Below are 18,206 nucleotides of genomic sequence, written 5' to 3' on the forward strand. Positions count from 1 at the left end.
AGCAAAGCAGAAACAAGTAAGGATGTGGGCAAACTCCGGCTGTTCGGATATCTGAATCAGCCGTGCATGTACCGTAGCAAGGTATGGTCATAATTCTTTAGGTTCGGATAACTGAAGTTGCCATCAGAGTGTTCTGATGGCGGGAACCTCTTGGCTTGTGCAACTGTGTTTTTTCTGCCTCCTGATTTCCTCCCGAATAACATGTGGCTGTGCCATGACGGTTGCCCAATGTTCTAGTAAGTGAAAAACGTTGGCTTCTTTGTTTAACTCCACCAATTGCATATCAGTTCTGGCTGTGTAGCATTTCCGAAAAATATCACACACCTGCTTTGGCCACGAAATATCATTCATCTGTCTAAAACACAGATGTAGGATCCATGACTGCTGGATTACAACTCCCATCCTTCCTGACCATTGGCCATGCTGGCTGGGCTGATAGGAGTCCATTCCTATTTAAGGAGAAGAGTTAGTAGTTGTCTGGTTGAACCTTGCCTTGCGGGGGGTTGGACCAGATGACCCTCTGGGTCCCTTCTCTACAATTCTATGGATCTCTACCACACAGCCTATCAGTTTGTGCGTGAAAGCACATTAATGTTCTTCAAGTGGGCGTTGAGGAGCACCTTGGGAAAATTAAACCAGATTCATCTGCCACTCTGTCACCCTGTAGCATTGACTCCACCCTGGATATATGCAACATCATTCTAAGGGCAACCTTAGGCTTCCTTGACACAGCCTGCATTGCCACTGGCAGGTAAGGAGAAGCAACATCATAGCCCAGAGATCATGGTTCCATGCCTGAACATTGACCGACTGGGCACAGGAAAGGGCAGGACACTGGAGGAAACATTGACTGGCTATCACCCCATTGCAGGAGAATGTGTGTCCCATTATTTTGGGAGCGGGTGGACAACATGCACACAAGAAGATACGTTTGTAAGAGTTAAGAATGCCTACATATATAGTTCTGTAAACAAGTGTACTCCTGATAACAAAGGTTTGGGAAATAGTGTCCACCTTGGTAGCCTCTCTTTTCCTGAATTACTTCTGAATTATACATTATATCAGGGCTGGGGAACCTCAGATGTTGCTGGAGTAAAATAATCAGCCCTGACCATTGATCATGCTGGCCAGGGCTCATGGGATTTGGAGCCTGACTGCATCTGGAGGACCACAAATTCACCATCCCTGTGTTATACAATACAGTCCTTTAAGAAACAAAGTGGGGTGCTGGTGGTATTTAATTCGGGTCCATGGCATAAGGGAAGCAGGGTTAACTGTTCCTACTGTAACAAATCCTACTGGCAATCCACAATCCACGGCTGCAGGAAGCAAAGCTTGCTTTGAGAAGCACCTGCCAGTCATAACTGAGCTTGGTTTTGCTTTGAACTCATTGTAAAGGAGGAAGAGGTTATAAGAAAAGGAAAGGTTGCTGCGTTTATCTCTGGAATGGGATGTGGGAGGGTTGAAAATTGGATAGACGTCATGTAAGCAACAAGCCAACCAAAAATGACAACGGCATCAAACGAGTAGGTTTGAAAGAGTCCTCCCCCCTTTTCTTCACAGCTAGCAGAGCAATGCTATATGGGGCTACTCAGAAGTAAGCCCCACTAAGTAATTGGACTTGCTCTCAGGAAAATGTGTTTAGGAATGTAGCTTTAACTCATCTCTTGGGTAAGCATAGCAAGGTGGGACACATAGGTTTAATTAAAAAAAAAATTAAAAAAATGGTTGAATTGTTGCAGTTTCTTTCCAAATCAACAACCTCTGTTATAATGAAAGGTTTTTGTTTTGTTTTGTTAATTCCAGTTTCTCCAGACCTTCAGGAAATTCCACTTTCAATTGGATTTTGCTCTTGGTAATCTTAGGTGTACAAAACATATCTCTCTCTTAACCTTGCAATTAGATGCTTTCTTTGCATTATACATCTGCAGTGAGGGACAACTTTCCAGTGCTTCCATGTGCTACAGCCATTGGAAGATACATGTATATTTGAAAAGGATTTTCCCATCCTGACATTTGTTACGTCAGCAGAAATATGGAAGGCCAATCCTGAAAGACTTAGGAGCATTTGGGCGCTGACAAACACTGCACCTCGTTTTTCCTGTTTTGCATATTGAATATGATCTGCTGTTATCACCCACACAAACCAAACTGGATTGCGTGCAGGCAGGCAGTGGACCAGTTGGCTGCAATCGACTCCCATGCATGCACCCTGAAAATAAATTGACTTGGATCCTAGGAATCTGGTGAGTGTTGTCACTATTGAATTAGATTTGCCCACAAAAAGGAAAGACAAATTTGCACTCTCTAGTATGCTGCATGATTTGATTTTAGGAAGTGGGTATGTGTGGGTTGCCATATTTCAAGAAGGAAAAATCTGGACACCAAAGTTGTTGAGCACTTCCTTGTTCTGTTTGCAAAAGCCGAGACATTTTGTCGATTTAAAACAAATCCCACCCCCCCCCACCCCGGATGGTAATGTTGTGCTTGGAATCCCGGACATGTCTGGGACAAAATGGACAAATGGCAACCCTTTGTGGGTGTGTATCAAATAATATCACTTCTAAAAAGTGATGCTGCTTTAGTTAATTAATATAAGAGTACCCTTCATTTTTTTAACTGATGTATGCAGTGGTCAGTCACTACAAAAAAAAAAAAGAGAAATTGGCTATCATTTGCAAGCTGTTGATCTGGTGTATGGTAGTTACACAACATTATTTATTTACAGTATTCATTTCTTTTATTTATTGCATTAATATCCCACCTTTTCTCCAAGGAGCTCAAGGAGGTATACGTAGTTCTCTGCTTCCTTATTTAATTCCCACAACAGCCCTATGAGGTAGGTTAGGCTAAGAGGCTGGGTTTGACGCAAGGTCACACCCAGTGAGCTTCATGTTCAAGTGGGGATGTGAAGCCAGGTCTCCCAGGTCTCCCAGGTCTAGTCCAACACTCTAACCACTACACCACACTGACTCTCTCATTTAGAAAGAATAAACAAACATAATGAGGCCTCTAAATTCCATGCAGAAGTCCATGCTGGGAGAGGATAGCTTTTTAGCAGTGAAAGAGAATTATTGAATTGTTTAATAATCCAGCTTTGGTGCTCAGCCCATGTTCCCAATGATCTTCACAGCTGCCTTAATAAGTTCTATTAACTGTTGTTCTTGACCATCTCAGATTGTTTTCGTCTTCATTCAGTTTTTCATTCTGCATTGCTCAAGTGGAAAAACAGCTACCACCCATCCCCAGGCTTTCTCAACAGAAGATTATTGGACTTCGTAGTTGTGATCTGTTTCATATGGTTTGAAAAGGATTGGGCAAGAACACAACAACTGGAACAGCTTTCTTGGGAGGAGCAGGTACAACGCCCTACAGTTATTTTTCTCTTCCCTTTGGGCTGGGAACCTGGAGTCAAACTGTGGCAAGGTGGCCTAAGGAAAGGACCTGGAGATTTTTATTAATCTGGTTTTTTTTTGTATAACGTGCCTTATTCCTGCCATTGTACCTGATTAGAAAATTATGCTTTCTGTGTCTCTCGCTCTTTGTTTGCAATGTATTTTAGCTGTTTTACGGAATGTTCTGAGCATCAAGCCCACAAGACCAGATAAGATTTTTTTTATGCAGAAGGTCAGGATGTTCTATTTGATGGCCGGCAGGATGCCTGATAAGAAAGGGGATTTTTTGCCTTGTATTAAATACCAACCACAGCTCTCAGGAAGGAGTGCCTTATATGGGTATGTTAAGGAAGTGCCTTATATGGGTATGCATTAGAAATGCTAAGAAAAAGGGGAAGGACAACAGGAAGAGCTGTGTCCCTGCTTATTGGCTCAATTTGCTGCAGGATATGAATATGTAATGATACATGAAAGGTATATAAAGCCTAGAGCGCTGATAACTCTTTGCTCAGTCTTTGAGGAATTATCCCACTGTGCCTATTGCTCAGCAATAAAACTTACTTTCTATTTCTCCACGATTGCATCTGTGATCCTTGAGAAACCACTGAACTAAGGTTCCCAGGTTCCACGCTACAAAACAAGAGTATATTAGTTCATACACAACCCAAAAAATTAATCAGGTCGTCCTCAGTTGAGAAAGTGGCTGCTTTGAACGCTGTACGGTAAGATCAGTATTACTTCGGATTTAAAGGTTTAATTCAGAAAGGAAATATCCTAAATATGCAACATTGCATTTAACTTTCTCATTGGCTTTCTTAAGAGTTTTAAGAGTGGTCAAGTTTGTAACTCTGTTAGGGGTAAACTACAGTTTCCAGTATACATCGGAGGAAATCGTGTGCTATAAAAGCACAGCTTGGGTGTGAATATTCTACTGGATATCTTTACTTACCTGGGAGGAAGGTGGTCAAAGCCACATAGATGTAAAGGTGCAAACGATCTGAAATAAATCGGACAGAACAAATAATAATTTGGGGCAGATATCGGTGTGTGTGTGTGTGTGAATTTCAGCTATCTACAGGCTGTATTATTTGTTTATTTTGCAACGTTTATATACCTCTTGATTTTAATAAAACCTCAAAGTGGTATATACCATGGTCCTTTTGTATGTATGAACTCCCTGCAGAACAATATTGCTGCCTTAGTTCATAATTTGGCAGATGAGAACAGAGTTTTAGGATTAGAATCTAAGAAAATTACAGGTAATTAAGAGCCAATGGGTACTGCATCAGGATGCGGCACTTACGAAATCAGGAGGAAATGAAGAAGCCTATTGTGCACGAGTGTAAATGTTCAGTTACTAATTTCCAAATAAAATTTAATCATTACACAAAATGTGTAATGTGTAGTCATTACACAAGGCTGTCAGTATAGCGTTGGTGGTGGTGTGTACATGAGAGTAGAGGACAAGCTCCTGCTAAAATGTGATGGTAGAAAAAGATGACTTGTCATCACACAGCAATGATATAACTCAAGAGCTTTGCAAGAGTTTGTGTGTTGCGACACGTTTGCGTGTCGGCTGCAGTGTGTAGGTGTGTCATGCGAATGCTCCCCACGCTCCTCCCGGGGCTGGAAAGGGGTCAGTTTAACCTCTGGTTTGCTAGTAAAATGTGTGTCACAGACATGAAAAGTTGGGAAAGCTCTGTTAGAACTGCTTCTGTCCCTCGGTGGCCTGCTCACTTCTCTTACCTGCTTGGATAAATGAGATTCCAGGAGTGCTACATAGCAAGTGCATAAAGGGAATCTGCCAACAGGATCAGGGTGGGAATGGGTTGGAGATATTTGTTTGCTTATTTGTTTATTCTATTTCATAAAATTTATACATCGCTTGATTGAAAAAAACAAAAAACCAGTGGTTTACAAAAGATAAAACATGCAAAAGTTAAAATACTAAAGCAGATTTAAATTATCTCAATTTTCTAAGCATCTGGGTAGGTTTGCCTAAACAGGAATGTTTTTAGCAGGTGCAGGGGAGAAAAGAGTATAGTAAAGGCACCTGCTTGATCTCAATAGACAGGGAGTTCCAAAGGGTATACGTTGCCGCAGTAAATGATCAAGTTCTTACAAATGCGGAACGGGTATTATGTGACACCTTTGGAAGTGCTAGTTCCACTGGTCAAAGCGATTGAGTGGGTACATGGTTGTCTTTTATTTCATTGCATCATGAGTTTTAAAAGAGGCACGTCCAGATTTCAGGATTGTAACCCTAAGTACTTGACACATTAAAAAGTTTCTTCCTGAGGGATCCAGACTGCCACCAAAGTTATGTGGGACTGTGTGTGTGTGTGTGTGTGTGTGTGTGTGTGTGTGTGTGAATGCCTGGTGAGAAATCAAAACGAATAGTTGACCTTTACATGTCACAATAAACCATGGTTTACTATGAATAAGCCGGTCTTGTCTACTTTGCTCTTCCCTGCTGACATGTCAGAAAAACAAACCACAGTCCTTGACTTAGCATTACATCCAAACTGGGCACCATGGTTTGTTTCACTGTAGCTGAGGCTCGTTAATTGTGCTTTGTTTGAGCAAAGCAAACCACAAGCCCCTATTTGGACAGAATGCTAAGCCTTGGATCATAGTTTGTTTCTCCTATGTGTTAGCAGGGAGGGACAATGCAGGCACTTTTGGCACATTTACAGTATCCCATCAACCATGGTTTACCATGACGTGCCAACTGGGCTAACTGTGAAAGCTTGGAGATCTCCTTGAGGCCTTCAGCTCCCTTCTGAGGCCCACCTCAGTCAATACTTCCCTTCAGGAAAATGTTATTCAATTGGGGACTGCTCAGCTGCATCCCATGGCTGGCATTATGGAACAGGCTGTTGTGAAAAGCCTCTGGAGTTAAGTCATGCCTCTGGATTCATGTGACTGCTGACTCGCTCTAAAACGCTATCAGCAGTCTTCCAAGCACAGATAAGATCAGCTGTTGCATATTTTTAATTATATTTGAAGTTGATTTGAGTAGGCTGGTCATTTAAAAATGCATGTATCTATAGAAGGCTTGGGAGTGCAGGTGTCAGAACACAATGAGTCAGTTTAAGGAGCTGCTTCGATTTAAGCAGGGGTTGAGCAAGAACACGGCCATGTGCCGAACATTGTTCTTGGGTTTCTTTCATTGCTCAATACCTTAATTCACTGCTTCTTGCCTTTCCTGTTGCCTGTAAGATACTAGGAGGTTCTCCGAGAATATATTGGCATTCTCTTTTCCAAGCCAAGGCCATCCACAGGCATTGAGAAAAGCAACATTATTCTGCACATGGGTAATTGCTAATCTCAAACTATTATTCTACACCGAGGGACTAGGGTACCTGCATCCCCATCAGTTCTTGCCTAACTGAAGGAAGATAAAAAAAATAAAACAGAATGTGGCAGTCAGGTGCCTGTGATGCAATCCTTGTTTGCTGATTTGGCATGGACATGGGTTGAAAATGTTTTGCATGGACATGGGTTGAAAATGTTTTGCATGGACATGGGTTGAAAATGTTTTGCATGGACATGGGTTGAAAATAAGGTGCTCAAAAGCACACAGTGCAAAAAATTAATAATATTAGGACACAGGTGGGCTACGAGCAGCCAAGTCAAGCCCTGCCCACCTTTCTCCACTGCTGGTGGATCAGCCATCAACTGGCCAGTGGGCGGGAATAGTAATATTCCCATCCCATGTTGCTAAGCAGCTCAGGGACAGCAGTCAGTTTTGGGGCCTGCATCAGGAGTGATGTTGGAGGCTTCCAGGGCTCCTGAACCAAGCAAGTTACCCATTCCCATGTTGCTAATCTCCCTCCCTGCCCCAGCATATCCTATGTAACCTTATTGTCCACCTCATGGCTGAACAGCTGGGCAGTGACTGTGTCTATGTGAGTTTGTGTGTGTGTGTGTGTGTGTGTGTGAGAGAGAGAGAGAGAGAGAGAGAGAGAGAGAGAGAGAGAGAGAGAGAGAGAGAGAGAGAAATGTGAGTGTTTGTGAGGTGGAAGGGTGTGCCAGGGAGGACAGGGGGAATTTTTAATACTATTTAAAATATTTTTTAAAAATAATAATATCTGGAATCTCTATATTCCCACACCCACATTTTACAATGTAGTCCAAGGTTTTTGTTTTTTAAAAATATAAAATAAATAACAGCATATCTTATTTGAAAAAACCCTCATTTGTTTATCAGTTTTAGCATTATCTTCATTTTATATAATTTAAGCTTTTCATAACAAAACATTTGTTAGCGTCATTGAAAAAGATCATTCTCATAACTGAGGTCCAGGGCCTTCTGGCGGTTCCCTCGCTGCGAGAACCCAAGTTACAGGGAACCAGGCAGAAGGCCTTATCAGTAGTGGCACCCGCCCTGTGGAACGCCCTCTCACCAGATGTCAAAGAGAAAAACAACTACCAGACTTTTAGAAGACATCGGAAGGCAGCCCTGTTTAGGGAAGCTTTTAATGTTTAATAGATTATTGTATTTTAATGTTATGTTGGAAGCCGCCCAGAGTGGCTGGGGAAACCCAGCCAGATGGGTGGGGTATTAACAACAACAACAACAACAACAACTGTTGTAACCAATAACAAGTGTTGTAACCAAAGCATGACCACCTCCATCTTTGTTATACTGAAGCAAGACTAACAGCATCTTGTTGAAGGTTGACACCATAATCATGTACAGTATTATCCTCTTTGTAATCAGGCCAAAATGCAAGCTTAAGACAGGGAAAGAGAAAGTGCAAGACACATGGGGTGTGTAAAGGAAAGTTTTAAGAGCGTGCAAGGGCGTGGCCTTTAAAACATGGGTACAGGAAAATGCCTAGCTAGCTGAGGTTGGAAACATCCGTCTTTGTGGTTAAGCTGGGAGCAAGACTTTATCACTGGGTGTCTTGCATGTCTAAATTGTATGAATATAAAATGTCTGTGCCCCCACTTTGGGCAAAAGATTCATGCATTGCAGGGGATTGAACTAGATCCTCGTGGTCCCTTCCAACTCTATACGGTACAGTTCCATGATTTTATGAAAAGCTGTATGTAAACAGAGATCAGGGTTCAGCCTCTGTTCTTCTTCTCTGACCACTTGCTGCAACCTTTCCTGCTTGAGCAAGAAATAAAACTGCCTTTAGCGGAGAATTCTTGGGTTATACTCGTCATTGCTGGTAAGTGCTTTAAATCAGCATAATACCAAATTTCATTTCGAAATGAATATCTAAATTAGTCTGATTAATTTTAGGATTAGTTTATAATCCTATACAGAAACAAGAAAGGGAGAGGCAAACCACAGTATTTGAATATATTACATATATATATATATATATATATATATATATATATATATATATGAGAGAGAGAATATATTTCCCTAAAAGAATTCTGGGCACTGTAGTTTACCCCTTGCAAAGTTACAATTCCCAGCAACCTTTAACAAACTACAGTGCCCAGAATTCTCTTGAAGGCAATAATGTGCTTTGTAGCGTGTTCAGTACGGTCTGTTTTCTTTGCCACAGATCACCATGTCTTCTATTAAAATCGAGAGTGTTGTGAAGCAGAAGAACAGGATGGGGGAGTGCCCTACGTGGGAAGAAAGGGAGAATTCTCTTGTATACGTAGACATCAATGCACAGAAAGTTTGCCGCTGGAACTCGGTCACCAACGAAGTTCAGTGTGTGTCTGTGGGTAAGGAAATAGTATTTTCGTTTTCTTTTGTGGAATTGTTTCGGTCTTGAAGAAAACTCCGAGGCATGGCTATCTCAGCCCAAGGATTGTGAGAGTGAGGCAGATGCTTCGCATGGTCTGTCTTAGGCAGGCATCCCCAAACTGCGGCCCTCCAGATGTTTTGGCCTACAACTCCCATGACCCCTAGCTAACAGGACCAGTGGTCAGGGATGATGGGGATTGTAGTCCAAAACATCTGGAGGGCCGAGGTTTGGGGATGCCTGGTCTTAGGGCTGAACCAGATCTCACCAAAAGATGCAGGCCTCAGTGTTACCACATTATTGCCCTCTTGTGCTGTAGCATAATAGAAGTAGGACAACCCCCCCAAAATAATAATAATTATAATTTTTTGGGGGGGGGGGTTGGTGGAATAGATTTCATCAGAGAGATAGAAAATGGGTTAATTAGGCTTGCTTCAGCCTTGTGCTATAAGCTAAAAGGCCCAGGGGTGGGGGTGGGGTCATGTATCCTCTATATCAGGCATCCCCAAACTGCGGCCCTCCAGATGTTTTGTCCTACAACTCCCATGATCCCTAGCTAACAGGACCAGTGGTCGGGGAAGATGGGAATTGTAGTCCAAAACATCTGGAGGGCCGAAGTTTGGGGATGCCTGCTCTATATTATACATGTATTGGGACAATTATACGTGATTGTGCTCTCAATACTGTGTGTGCCTGAATGTTTTGGGTAGGCAGCCTACCACTTTGTTTCCAGTCAGTGTAGTAGTAATAATAATGATGATGATAATTTATTATTTATACCCCACCCATCTGTCTGGGTTTCCCCAGCCACTCTGGGCGGCTCCCAACAGAATATTAAAAACACGATAAAACATGAAACATTAAAAACTTCCCTCAACAGATGTCTACTAAAAGTCAGTTTGTTGTTTATTTCCTTGATGTCTGATGGGAGGGCATTCCACAGGGCGGGCGCCACCACTGAGAAGGCCCTATGGCTGGTTCCCTGTAACCTCGCTTCTCGCAGGGAGGGAACCGCCAGAAGGCCCTTGGAGTTGGAACTCAGTGTCCGGGCTGGACGATGGGGGTGGAGATGTTCCTTCAGGTATACTGGGGCCGAGGCCATTTAGGGCTTTAAAGGTCAGTAAAATTGATGTGTAAAAATGATGCATGGGGGAAAAAATGAGACATTGGACTACCTTTGTAACCCAAGAAAATCTTTAATAAAAATAATTATAAAAAAAGAGTGCCCCTGTAAATAGCAATAATGCAATAACACTGGGGAAGCATAATAGAATAGCTTCTGGAGTGGTATGATATGTGAATGGTCCAGTACAAATCCATCACTAATGCAGAGTTATTGCGACCATGACATGTTGTGGACTTCCCATGCCAAAATGAAAACCAACCCAAGTCTGGAATGGGATTTGTGGAATGGACACTTAACATAGTTTGAGTTTATTGCTCCATTCTCTCCAGTCATATGCTGGCTGCAGGGATGGGAGTTGTGGCCCAAAGCTTCTGGAGAGGCCCACAGTGACTATCCTTCAAAGAGGCTTCATTTCTGCATTGGAGCACTTCTTCATCAAGGGTGCTCAGTGTGTTGTGCCCTGGTTTGTAAACTTGCCTGTTCTTTCCCTGCCTGCAGAAGCTCGTGTTGGCTCAGTAGGCCTTCGCAAGAGTGGTGGCTACGTGATCGCTTTAGGAAGAAAGTTTGCTTTCTTGAACTGGAAAGATCAAGTAGTCACTGAGATTACTGAAGTGGAACAGGATAAACCAAACAACCGATTCAATGATGGAAAAGTAGACCCAAGGGGTTCTTTTTTTGCAGGTATATATTTGATCTAAATGCAATTGTATGCTGAGCTCAGATAGCCCTAATGGGTTGGAATGTGTCTAAAAATTAATGAAACTGATGAATCTATATTAATACACTTGTGTATACAATAATGGTCTCCTGTTCTTTTTTAAAAAAAACTAACAACATTAGACTTGCGATCAACATTAAAAGACCAAATAAAATATTGCATTATAGTAGCAGGGTAGACATGCGGCTATAGGGTCGTATAGAAATTTAATAAACAACAATAATAGTCAATTCTACATGCAGTATGATGACCAGGACTACACCCAAGTATGCAAATTCTTGATGGCAACCATCAAAATTGCCCAACCAGCAAAAAAAAAAAGTGAATTAGAAGTATGGTAGTATCCATAATATATATGTAAAATAAATAGCAGAGTAGTATCCAGTCTGAGAAGTTGAAAGCTTGCTAACTATTTTTGGTTGAGCCAGATAAAAAGTACTGGCCTCCTGTGGATTTTGGACTATTTATATAGGGTCACTTCCACTCATTTATGGAGAGATATCATGAATGTAAATGTAATGACTTTCAAATAATTGAGGTTTACGTAACAATTCCCTGCATTTTAATTACAGCCTCCACATTAATTTTTATTAGAGCCAATTTCAGTATACTAAAAGAGCAGGTGATAGGAACAAATCCAAACGATTATCCATTTACCAGTAAAAGCATCCCAGACTATTGGGAGAACTGCTTCAGTTTCTCTATTCTTCAGAGGCAAAAGAACAAGTGACTGAAATATAGAGGCAGTAAACATCTTTTCAAACTGCTAATGAGAATGAAAAATCATTTTCTGATCAAAGTTTAAAAGTAAAATAGCATTCCTCAGGTTTCTTTGTTTTTAAAATTGCAAATGTGGAACTAGTTACAGGTAGGTAGCCGTGTTGGCCTGACATAGTCGAAACAAAATAAAAAAATTCCTTCCAGCAGCACCTTAAAGACCAAGGTCTTTAAGGTGCTGCTGGAAGAAATGTGGAACTGTTTACGCTTTAACTAAAACACATGATGTATTACTATAATTCAACCTTTCACCACAGCTAGGAAGTAGCTACCGGTAATTAAAAATAAAAGACCAGGGACCCTATATTTTGTCTCACCTAAATTGGCGGGGTGTTTTTTTTTTAATTGTTTGATGTAAATTTTAATGTTCATAGTAAAGGCTAGAAATCCAGCGTTAGTCATGCTCAGAAGAGATGCATTGAAATTAACATATTTAAGCTACTTAACCACCTGGAATATCAGTAAGTACGGTAAGAAGACTGGCAGGTGGGGAGCTGGCTGAGGGCACTGTGAGGTTCATGGTTCATGCAATGGAGCAGCTTCCATTGCATGATGTATGATGTGTGTCAAGGGCTATATATATATATATATATATATATATATATATATATATATATGGCTGCAATCTTCAATGCACTTGAGTGAGTCCCATCATACACAATGGGCCTTATGCCTGAGCAAACGTAGGATTGCACTCTTCCTCACTAAATAATAATAATAATAAATTTTTATTTATACCCCGCCCTTCCCGGTTTAGAAACTGGGCTCAGGGCAGCTAACAACAAATATAAAACATTGATTAAAAACGACTTAAAAACAGCTTAAAAACAGCATGAAATACAACATCAATGTAGCATCTCCAGCGCTAACTGGCCAAGTTAGTCCTGCTAAGGCCAGCAAGGAGACCAGGGAAGAGTTTTAATGGGGGGACCCAGAAGGGTTTCCTCATAAAAAAGGGAAGGGAAAAAGGAATGGGGGATCAGGCTCAACTGAAGGCCAGGCTGAGTAACTCTGTTATTTTGATGTGTGCCCCCGCAGGGCCTTAAGTCTCATGGGACAGAGCATTCCACCAGGTTGGTGCCATCACTGAAAAGGCCCTGACCCTTGTGGAGGATAATCTGGCTTTTTTTAGGGCCTGGGACCCTTAAACTGTTATTATTTGTGGACCTTAAGGTCCTCTGCAGGGCATACCAGGAGAGGCGGTCCTGTAAGTACGAGGGTCCTAGGCCGCTAGGCTGTTAGGAAAGCTAGGAGGTCATTAGACAGGTGGTGTTGTGGGACTAGTCAAGAGATTGACCTTTGGGTGGGATCAGTGCTATTTGTGCATTTTGAAGAGGCCCTTCAGTAGAGAATTACCTGACCTGTGCCTCTGCTGACCACCCCCTAGGTACCATGGCTGAAGAGACAGCACCTGGAGTGAGAGCAAGGCACCAGGGGGCTCTGTATACCCTCTTCCCTGATTGTGGTGTCGTGAAGCAGTTAGAGAAGGTGGACATCTCCAATGGGCTGGATTGGTCGCTTGATCACAGGACCTTCTTTTACATCGATAGCCTGGCCTATGCCGTGCATGCCTTCGACTATGACGTGCGAACAGGAATGATTGGTAACATTCTTTCTTCAAACTGTTTATTGCGATAGCTAAAGAAATACTGGGTAGTAGATTGGAAGGCAACCCTATCCATTGGGGTAGCCTATGTGAAGCCTTGCAGATATTGTTGGACTACAACTCCCATCATCTCTGACGATTGGCTATGCTGGTTGGAGTCCAAACTCTGGAGGAGGGTGCAACTTTAGTCACTCCTATTACAGACCGTTCCTTTTCTTTCCATTATATGCCATATTGTCACATACGGCATTTTTCTTTAATTAATAACAGAAAACAACTATATATTGAACACACCGATGTTTATTTTTCTCTCATATACACACATCTGCTTTTGGCCCTGGGAAGCAACAGTAAAGTGCTAAGGATGTGTTAAGTGTCTTAAAATCCAACTCAGCATGAAAATCAATTTTTTGGCATTTGATTCTCATCTGCAGCAGACGAAAATATGACATGCTCTCAGCTTAGAGATGCAAATTTAAGCAAATGAGAGATGTGATTTGGTAAAAAAAACATTTTTTTTTGTTCACTGATATTTTGTCATATTTAATGATGTCTCACTCCTTTTTTGCATGCCCTATTTTGTTTTTGTGTGCCATCATTTTTAATTTATGCCTATGGCCTCAAAAGTCGGAAGTGGCCGAGGGGTCTCTGGACCTCTGAAACGGAATGTCCCTGATCATTGAACATGCTGTTCAAGGCCGGGAGCAGTACCACAGGCACTCAAAGGCTTGGCCAGTATTCTCTGTGAAATTGAGTGTGTGCACGCACACACCCACACCCACACACAACACCCACACCCACACACCCCAAACATGCCCAATAACTTTTTTTGCAATTTGCAGTGTTTCTGAAATGCAGAAAATTTGAAAAGAAGACAGTACAGTCTGCATAAAAATAAGCACTCAAATGCTGATTGCCTTATTCTTCATGCAGATCGTTGCAGTTGCAGGCCTGTGTACAAGTTGGAGAAAGAGGAGGCGATGCCTGATGGGATGTGCATCGATAGAGAAGGGAAACTCTGGGTGGCCTGTATTGATGGTGGACGAGTGATCCGCATCGACCCTGAAGCAGGTAAACGATTAATGAGGACTCTGCATTTTTTGATCCCCAAAGTGGGGGTGGGGGGAGGTAGATATAGAAGAGATCACAAATGGAGCACTTTTATTTGACTAACTCCAGTTTAGTGACCTCTTTAAATATTTACAGGCACCATTAAATGTCTGGAAATACTTGTCTGGATTAAACGCAAGGGAGATTCTCTGTTGATTTGGGGTCATTAGTTCACCTTCTGCTGGAGTGAGCTGAGTCACGACGAGGTTACAGACTATGAGAGGCAAATATATGTTGTTTTTTTAAAGGATGTCACCCAACAGTGAACCCTAACAAATGGCCAATACCTGTCACCCACACATAATAAACTATTTCATACCAGTGTTCAAAAACATAGTTGTGTCTCTTGTATGTTCACCCTTTTAACATTTATGCTGTATGTCCATGCTAAAGCATAATGTGTGAATTGCTCCTGAGTTATACACTCTTTGGTTTATCAAGAGATATTGGATATCACAATATTACTGATATCACAATATTACTGCAAAGCGGCTAAAATGAGTGCTATTTGGGCTAACCATGTGGCTGTACCTTTTAAACCTGAGGACCCTATGCAATTTATTTGAATGTTTGATGTATGCCTCAGGATACCAGCCATGCATGTGTGTTTTGTTCGTTTGTTTGTGTGTTTTCCAATCACTGTCAGTGAGGGAAGGGATTTTAGGGTTCCAATAAAAATCAGAGCTCCTTGGCCCATTTTTTAATTAAATAAAAAATGGATATACACCTGCATGTTACACATTTAGCATAATGAGGAAGTAGGTGATCGGCATTGAGTAACAATTGACTTGTTACGATCCCCCCCCCCAAAAAAATACTTTGGTTGTCCTTTCAACTACTTTCACGCAGGAAAAAGAATTCAGACTGTCAAGATGCCTGCTTCCAGGATCACATCTTGTTGCTTTGGAGGGAAAGATTATTCAGAAATGTATGTCACTTCGGCCACTGATGAGCTGGATAGCGATGCGTTAGCCAAGGAACCGCAGGCTGGGGAAATTTTCAAGGTAAACAATTTGAGCTTTGTAAAATGAACCAAGCGTAACATTCATTCAGCAGAATTCGAATAATGTAAAATTAGTTTGTAAAATTGCGGAAAGGCGGGTGCTGAAATCCCCTTCTCCTGGCCCAGCAGAGTTTACGACAGTCAACATGGTGTGGCTTGAATTTTCATAATTTCTTAGGCATTTGTGTTGACGGATCACTCAGAGGGAAACGGGACTCTGTCCTTTTTTCTGTGCTCTGTCTTATTTTCTGTAGTTGTGCCTTCCTGTCTCCATGAATATCTAGCATCCTAGATGAGCTTCTAATAGCCACTTTGTCTGGGCTCCAGACTCCAGACTGCTCACTGCTGCTATGACACGTACGTGTGTGTGTGTGTGCGTGCGCGTGCGCACTAACAAGGCCTTGGCAGTTCACCTGTACCTAGCCTGAGGCCTAGGTGAACCCCACGGAGCAGCTGACAGTCTAGCAGTTTGCCATTGTTATGAGAATTATAAGGTCTAAGATATAAAATAAATGTTCATAAATGTACCAGGCAGACAAATAAATAAATAAATAAATAAATAAATAAATAAATAAATAAATAAATAGATAAATAGATAGATAGATAAGCAAGCCACATGTCTGAAACAGTACACGAAAACAGTCCTGAAAGCATGATGACTCTCCCAAATTGACCTCAAATATTTCTCTGCAAGGAGGAAGGAAATCGAAAAAGCTTTCTAATTGTCTTTGGACTGTAGGGGCTTACACCTCCCTTTTCTAATACAATCTGGCAAGTATCTGTTAAGCTGAGCACACTTATCAACATGCATACCAGATTCAGGAACTGGGTATTTACCATTACAAAAGAATGGCCAAACTGCCCAGAAAAGGCAATCAGTGACCATTATCAAGTATTTGGCAGACAGAATTTCTGCTGTAGACAGCCTCCTCTGCTGTTGACCGCCTCCTTCTGTGATGTATGTATGATGTTTCAGGGGGGTGGCCTTGAGCTACAGAGTGGGAATTTCAAAGGTCTATATACGTATAAGGGCTTGCACACCATTTTTCTGGGTTCCTCCTCCCTCCATGGTGAGCACCATGTTGCAACAATTTAATAAAGATCTGTTATTTTCTCCTACCGATAGGGAACCTACATAAGGACTCTATACGGTCTCTTGGAAAAGGGAAAAGGGAAAAGGAGCAGTTTCCCCCCCTTATAACACCTTGATTTTTCTATTTCCTAAGAACCTCTTGCTCTAAGCAGCGGCTGGTGATTTATATCTGCCTGCCAAATGTGGCATGAATGGATTGAAGCTCTGGATCAGTGTATGCAGTGACAGATCAGATGATGAAATCATGTCCTCGTGATGGACTATTCCCCAACCCCCTCACGCACCAGCCTGCACAAACACACAGACACACACTCTCTCACTTTAACCTCCAATTTAGAAAGTCTAGCCTGCAGTGGCACTTACAGCACCCCTTCTAAGTGCCTTAGCTAGCAATCTATGACTTATTTCTTGTTCTCTGGCAGATAACAGGACTGGGTGTGAAAGGCATCCCACAAAACTACTTCACTGGTTAAATATTCATATGTGCTCGATATTCAACCCAGCCAGAAGCCATGGTGGACAACAGAAGCATGAATTTCAAACCTGTATGCTTATCTGAAGGCTACCTATATATCCTTTATGTACTGCAATGTTCCATAACTGGTTTTTCTCCCCTTCTCCATATGTTTATGTTTTTTTTTTTGTTTCCCCCCCAAATGGCAGCTTAGGACTGTATGTGAATGTTAGGATTTTCAGTGGTTCCTCATCAAGCAAAGATCAACTTCCTCTATTAATTCTTTGTGCAAGCAGAGAGCAGTTTGTAGCATCTGCTTGCTGAAAGGTCACATTCGCTTTCCAGTAGCAATTTCCATTTTAATTCCCTTGATTAATTTCATTAGAATTCTTAAGAGTAAAATTGGCCCCTGCGGACGGACCTATGTTAATACGAAAGAAGATTATGTTGAAAACTATACAAGTCGATCCTGTTTACCTGCTCTGGGAAAGAGGGAGGTGGTTCTGTTTCCCTACAACCAATGTTTTGATTAAAAGAAAGTTATTGAGTGAATTAAATTACAGTGCATGGAAATGAATAACTATAGAAATGAACAAGGGTTTTGTCAGAAAGAGCAAGGGCTGCAATTCAGCTTGTAATTAAAAGGATTTGCATTTTAAACATGATTTGACAGTTCAGCTATTATTCCAGGAAACTCATGTAAATGTCAAGAATAAACTAATATTAATTGGCTAGTAACTGGGCAGGCCTGTTAAAAGTAGGTGGCACAAAGCCTCATCACAGGTGAAAGGCAAACAGGCACTATTCATCACGCGAATGGAGTGTTTATAACTATAACCTTTAAAAATGAAAAGCAGCTGGTGTTTCCTGCTTCTCATCAGAGAGAATTTTCAGCTGTGCGTTCTTTGCCCTCAATTAGATTTAGGGACAGCACCTGTCTGCTCATAGCATCAGAGCCCTGGAGAAAACATCACAAGGATGCAAAACTCGATTCTGCTACATTTTCCTTACTTACAAGTAATGTAAAGAACTCTGTCACATTTTCTTTCCAGTTGATTTTCTCCCTCCTGCAGCTTGCATGTGTGGTTTTCATTTAAGCTATTATGAAGTACGTTTTGGAATGTTGGGGTGGGGTAAATACCTTCCAACTTTGGTGAAATTATTTTAATTGGATTTAAAAAATAAAAAAATAAAAAAACTGTCA

At 41.6% G+C, this 18,206-nt stretch overlaps 1 protein-coding gene across 4 annotated transcripts; it reads left to right on the plus strand.

Moving 5' to 3' along the window:
• Positions 1-1,722: 1,722 nt before the first annotated feature.
• Positions 1,723-18,206, plus strand: LOC118084631 (regucalcin). Of its 4 annotated transcripts, none has more exons than XM_035114257.2 (8): positions 1,723-2,246; positions 3,178-3,359; positions 8,927-9,095; positions 10,740-10,922; positions 13,124-13,339; positions 14,276-14,413; positions 15,302-15,456; positions 16,971-18,206. In XM_035114257.2, the coding sequence occupies exons 3-8, from the start codon at positions 8,933-8,935 to the stop codon at positions 17,019-17,021; spliced, it is 906 nt and encodes a 301-aa protein (XP_034970148.1). In that variant the 5' UTR covers positions 1,723-2,246; positions 3,178-3,359; positions 8,927-8,932; the 3' UTR covers positions 17,022-18,206. The 4 variants fall into 4 exon arrangements, with proteins under 4 accessions (XP_034970148.1, XP_060129455.1, XP_060129456.1 ...); XM_060273472.1 differs by having other exon boundaries at positions 3,199-3,359; XM_060273473.1 differs by having other exon boundaries at positions 3,222-3,359.

This window comes from Zootoca vivipara, chromosome 4 (assembly GCF_963506605.1).
Source record: "Zootoca vivipara chromosome 4, rZooViv1.1, whole genome shotgun sequence".
In the NCBI taxonomy this organism is placed as follows: domain Eukaryota; kingdom Metazoa; phylum Chordata; class Lepidosauria; order Squamata; family Lacertidae; genus Zootoca; species Zootoca vivipara.

Excerpts from the sequence above, each read along its gene's own strand:
- LOC118084631 (XM_035114257.2), top strand. The coding sequence starts at position 8,933 with ATGTCTTCTATTAAAATCGAGAGTGTTGTGAAGCAGAAGAACAGGATG. Across the intron at positions 9,096-10,739 it reads AGTTCAGTGTGTGTCTGTGG|AAGCTCGTGTTGGCTCAGTA; the intron begins GTAAGGAAATAG and ends CCCTGCCTGCAG. Across the intron at positions 15,457-16,970 it reads AGGCTGGGGAAATTTTCAAG|ATAACAGGACTGGGTGTGAA; the intron begins GTAAACAATTTG and ends GTTCTCTGGCAG.